Source organism: Ylistrum balloti, unplaced genomic scaffold (genome assembly GCF_031769215.1).
Source record: "Ylistrum balloti isolate Yb309-2 unplaced genomic scaffold, AGI_CSIRO_Ybal_v1 Utg370282, whole genome shotgun sequence".
Lineage (NCBI taxonomy): Eukaryota > Metazoa > Mollusca > Bivalvia > Pectinida > Pectinidae > Ylistrum > Ylistrum balloti.
This window is the reverse complement of record NW_026782216.1, coordinates 711,477-717,529: the sequence shown is the minus strand read 5'-3', so window position 1 is coordinate 717,529 and position 6,053 is coordinate 711,477. Positions and strand designations below refer to the sequence as shown.

Genomic DNA, 6,053 nt, shown 5'->3' with positions numbered 1-6,053 from the left:
ACCTTAAAAGCCTAACTATTAAGACTACCGTTATTGTCAAGCCTTGCAAAATTCTTCGTTGGGCGTAATTTCCTGATCATGACTACAAGATGTACTGTTAAACGTAGTTTCTTGAAAGGCCCTGCACTGTTGCTAAGCAGTGTAATTTCGTTATCAGGACTACGAGATTTGCTTCTAAAAATGGTTTCCTGATCGGGCCCTGCATTGCGTACTATTATGTGCTATTAAACATAGTTATTTTTTTCAGATCCTACAATGCGTGCTATTAAGCGACATTTCTTTATCAGGCCCTATATATAAAGCATTTTACCACACTTCTAGAACTCCCAAATATCCAATTTTTTTTTTTTTTGCAAACTGTTTTATGATTGTGTTGTTGACTTTATATTCAGACCGACTTCTCTGAATAATCTGATGACTTCGATGAAACTTCTTCTATTCCATTTCAGAAAGAACGAACAGAATGATCTAAAAACTTTACAAAACTTTTTATCGCAATGTGAAAGTTATATACATCACCAATAATTGTTTGGTTTCTATTTTCTATTTCCAGATACTTGTGACAGAAGACTATAAGATACGACTTTGTAGAAATCCGACCAGATTGGAGCAGTAACTTTCAACCTACAAAGATGGCGTCGACCATCTTGGCTGAGAACCAGTCACGTTTATTGGCTAACCTGACTCACAACAAGACCGATCCTCCACAGGTAGCGCTCATAATCATTTGTTAACATTTTGATATAGTGCAATAAAGTTCTTACCTCTGTCAGTGATATCTGACATTTGCGCTTATGTTCTTATCAAATCAATCAAATATCGATGATAATGTCAAGAATATTACCTAATTTTTTGATGTCTTATTCTCCTTGTATGTTTCAATGTCCCAATTTTTTTTATCAAATTTTGCACTTATTTGTTTTTTGTTTTTGTTTTACTTTGAATTTTTTGGTCTGTATTTTATGTTATTCTTGTGATCTTTTTGTTGTGTTTTTGTGTATATTATATTGAACAATGGATGTATTTGTTTCTTTTCTAACAGGTTATGCATCAACCATGGCTGACCGGCCTATTTATCATAATGTATGCCTTGATCTTTCCTTTGGGTATCAGCGGAAATACTTTGGTAGTGTACTGCGTCGTGCGAAACAAAACAATGCAAACGATTACTAATATATTCATCACAAATCTGGCAGTGTCCGACATTCTCATGTGCCTCCTGGCTGTTCCATTTACCCCTCTCAGCTACTTTCTCAATTCATGGATGTTTGGCGAGGCACTATGTCACATCGTCCCGATGTCGCTTGGTATAAGCGTGTACGTATCAACGCTTACGTCAACAGCCATCGCTGTAGATCGCTATTTCGTCATCGTGTACCCATTCAAGCCTCGAATGAAAGTATGTGTCTGTTTGCTAATGATAGTTGCCATTTGGATTATTTCTATTTCTATATCACTTCCACTTGGAATATACATGGAGCTAAAGGAGAGTTCCGATGGTTGCACGTGCGAGGAAAGCTGGCCACGCCCCCAGGCGTCCCAGTTTTTCACTGTCACTAGCCTTGTCCTTCAGTATATCGTGCCTTGCAGTATCATTACCTATTGTTACGCCAAGGTGTCGTTGGCTCTTAAGAAAAGGTCAAGGTCAAAGATCGGCAGTGGATCAAAATACCGCGAGAGGGATGAGACGGAAATAAAACGGAAGCGGAGAACAAATAAGATGTTGATTGCTATGGTGACCATCTTTGTATGTTGCTGGCTACCTTTGAACACTGTGTTGCTAACGGTAGAGTACAAAAGTCATATTACTCTCTGGTATTACTATACTTTAATATTTTTCTCCGCGCACGTGATAGCCATGAGTTCTACTATTTATAACCCATTTCTCTACGCATGGATGAACGATAACTTCAAAAAAGAATTTAAACAAGTCCTCCCATTTTTGTTCCGAAGGGAACGGGAACGACCTGTGAATGGCAACTACACCCAATACACAAATGTTGACACTCAACCCTCGGTGGTTATCAACAGGTCGCCTCAAAAGGAACGAGAGAACCCGAACGACTGTAGCCCTTCAAATAAGCCCAAGGCTTTCTACGATCCAGAATCGGAAAAGGTTGAATTGAAAGTGAACACGGATGTAGACAGTGAAGGAACGCATAGCGCGTAAATAGTCCGTATTTCAAATAACAACTGCTTTGATGACTATAACTATCACGTGATTGCATACAAACTAATCAATCACGTGTCAGTCACGTGGTATCATCGATGACATTTTTATGTCACTTTAATATCTTACGCACGTTATAAGTACCTAAGTAATATATTTCATCCTATTTAAAGACTGAAGAGTTTCTCGTTTCTGTTTTATATATGTCTCGCAAAAGACAGAAACAGTATAATGCTTGATTCCGGATATGTAGGTCTCATTAAGGCAGTAGTGATTTTTTCAACACGGAGATATCATTTACAATATTTTTTTCCATATCCTCTTTTTAATTAATATTTCAAACCTTTTGGTCGAGGTTTTAACATGTGACATTAATTCTTCGTCGTTTATGACACAATATTTTTGGGTTGTAAAGGTCCTTTGTCTGACAGAAAAAAGGATAGAAAAAAAAAATAAAACAATTTCAAGCAGTGGAAAATGTTAGACATCTATCAGGGACAAATTCACGACTTTAGTCATACTATGGTGTTAATCTGGACTCCGTGACTCTAATGTCTGTATTTATTTAGCCTGGTCTGTCATGAAAACAAAATCGCATGTTTCTAGTGTAAGGAATAGAGGACATTTCATTCTTCCATACCTTATATCATGAGTTTGACAGATTGTATTTATTTTTTACGATTGTGTAGTACTTGTAGCTGTTATCTGGGGAGAATTGCTGACAAAATAGTTTTTGATATACACTGTACCAAATTAGAGACAACCAGAAATATACACAGGAACTACATTTTAATGGTAAATTCACTTATTCAAACTCCGTTTCATTTGCGCCCGAACAGGATTATCAGCGAATATTTTTACTGAAGTGACTAGAAACCTTGGTTCTGATTGGTCAAAACTACGAATGTGAAATCACCATGCAGTAATAATATCAATTTTCATTTGATTAATATATATAATGGTTATGATGTTTTGAAATAAGAATGTTTACAACGCGAAGGCAGTTCTTGAAATGAAACGGAAAAAACTAAAATCATGTTGTAATTACTGCGACAGTATATTCCTTATCAAAAATAGAACATCAAAAGAAATTGTATCTGAATTTAGATGGTCGAAATAAACCATTGTTTCATTAGCTAGACACGTATGTTTGGTCACAAAATGAGTGATGATCGGTCATGACAAATCTTATTCGTTCCTCTCTCAGTACCATTAACGGCGGATCTTCCGCATCAAATTGCCTCATTACCGCTGTCAAGTCATATATTTGTACCCAATAAGAGCACACTGTACGTGGCAAATTAGACACAAACCTACGTGCTCTTATATTGTTCCATTTTCACTGAAGTCAAAAAAGAGTTCACGGGATTTCGGATTCTCGCGCGTGCTAATTACTATGTCCCTATTAGGTATTCTCGTTAGATTTTTTTTATCTTAACGATGGCTAATAACAGGGTTGTCTGTTCCTTCGTTGTATAGCAACAGGCTCTTTCCAATAAATTGTAATTTGTTTGATTTGTTTGAGATCTAGCTATGTGTAATTAGTTCGTTATACCAATGAAACGCTTTCCGCGGATTCAGATGATTGAATTGTTCGGTGGAAACATTACATTAGCTCATGTGCCTGAAGAAACTCGTGATATTTTGAATAGCGCCGTACACAAGAGCGATTTTTTGCTGATTTTAGAAACCATGATGGTTAACATTGTCTATTTAAATGCGTATTAATTCATTGCTTTGTGACGTCATATATTATTTGGGTTCGGTATTTCAAGACTGTTTTTAATAGAAAGAGTATATCTAATGGAGTATGTATTCTGTTTGAATTAATAATCATTTCATTCCGTAAAACTTTGAATATTTCTGTACATTTAACCATAGAATCGGTATCTGGACGCACCTGCATTCTTTATGACGTAAAACAGGTGTCTAAAATAATAATAATAATTAAAAAAAAAACAAAGAAGAAAACATTTGTTCTGAAAATGAAACCACACAAAAAAATGGGATTAATGCAGAATTTAAAAACTATTTCAGGCAGAAACAAAATTGAGACATATCCATATTAACACAGCCAATATTGCAATATCGTTGATATTGATCTGGAACTACTTTGGCACAGCCATACACATTACTGTGTCGTTGTCTGCTGGTAAAAGGAAATCTAGATTGTGTATCTATGTCGTCATAAATCACATCTGGTCTTTCTATTGAAGTGACGCCAACCTCCTACTACGTTACAGACCCAGGCTGTCAAGACGATCCGAATGTGCCAGCTCGTGTTGAGAATCAAAACGTGCACCGCAGATGCAGTATTGAACATAGACCGGTTGCTGCTCTGAAGTTAGTTAAAGTTAACCAGTGGTTTGTGAAAATTTCAAACTGCTGCCACTGAACAATTAAGAGATATAAATCCAAAAATAGCACTCACAATATATCATACATGTCTCAACACACCTACAGTTGTGAATTGGTAAAGAACGCTCCAAAGTTTGTTTAATTCTTGTTTGAAGATTCTCACTAATCACTGGTTATCTTTGAACAGCCTTTGAACAACCAGTGTTTGAATGTTGATACGAAGTTCATCTGTAAAGTTCCGCGATCACTTTACATAAAATTACAATTCCACGTTATAATATACATTAAGTACTGAATTTTAGGTCAATTTTGCCTACAGGGATTTTCTCCGTGTCATATTCAGCAGTTATAAGAATTTTTTAAGTATGAAATATCAAAGGCAACAAATAACTTCCCTTCTCTAGCTCTAAAATACTCCATTACTCATGTCAGTAGCCCGACAAAGCGTATTCAGAACGATTCTGCTTGATTTTGACCTGTTGTGTTTCTTGGGCATTCTGATTTTTCCCTTGTATATTTTGCCTCATAAAAGTAACATGTATATTCCGAATTATTTTGATATTAATGCCTTACCTATCATAATATTTTCTCAGATTTCATTTAATCATCCAAAAAATAAAAGTGTTTTGATTCATATTCACAATAATCTTTAATGTTTCTTCCGGAATATGCAGATTCTGGACAACCGTTTTGACTATTAGAATGACGATTTTTCAATTTGGATGCAAGTTTTGGTGTTATAAGGAATTAACACAATGTACTATCTCTCAAGGTTAATTTGTTACTGATTTTGGATCATAAACAAACATTATATCTTTAATGTTGACAGTCCGTATAATGTTTAAAATTAAAATGTAAAAACAAACATAAAGATTGATCACAATCGTAGTCAAAAATACTTCACTGGAATCTGTATTTCTGTGTTTACTAACATGGAAGCTCGCCTAGGTGTCAGCACCATTGCTGATTTGTCTTCGCCTAGTTCCTCGCCACATATCCATATCACTTCCGGTTGTGTTGTATGCTGGGTGATACTGTTTGATGGGATTGTTTTTAAGGGGAGAGGGTAATTATTTTCATGTCGATTTTGCGGGTGATTATTTTTGGTGATGTAATCGTGTAAGCATCAAATCACAAATGGAACATGCTTCCATGTGTTATATTTATATACATTTTCTGCGTGAGCGATTGATTTCGCAATTTACATTCATTGTAAAATACCGCGGAATTGAATTAAGCGAAATATGGCGGCAATTTACGGGAAGTAACGATATGTGGCGAGGTTCAATAGCCTTGTATGTTGAGAGTCTTATTTTATGTTGATAAATATGTGGATGAAGTATTGAATATGTGTAGATTTGTTATATCTATAAATATATATATATAATATCCATATATAAGTATCCTGATTATATATATGTATGATATTCTTTGTGTATGATTGTTATGAAAAGATAAACATGTTCATCATTGAAATCATTTTGCTGTTGATAACAAGTATATGTCACTTATCATTGTGATGCTG

At 35.3% G+C, this 6,053-nt stretch overlaps 1 protein-coding gene across 1 annotated transcript; it reads left to right on the top strand.

Moving 5' to 3' along the window:
• The first annotated feature begins 632 nt into the window (after positions 1-632).
• LOC132552837 (prolactin-releasing peptide receptor-like) lies at positions 633-2,170 on the top strand. The gene is made up of 2 exons (XM_060217028.1): positions 633-710; positions 1,043-2,170. Exons 1-2 carry the CDS (start codon positions 633-635, stop codon positions 2,168-2,170), a joined length of 1,206 nt encoding a protein of 401 aa, XP_060073011.1.
• Positions 2,171-6,053: the final 3,883 nt, after the last annotated feature.

Bases quoted from the DNA above. Each gene is read 5' to 3' on its own strand.
- LOC132552837 (XM_060217028.1), top strand. From the start codon at position 633: ATGGCGTCGACCATCTTGGCTGAGAACCAGTCACGTTTATTGGCTAAC. The intron at 711-1,042 runs GTAGCGCTCATA...CTTTTCTAACAG, and splicing joins ACAAGACCGATCCTCCACAG to GTTATGCATCAACCATGGCT.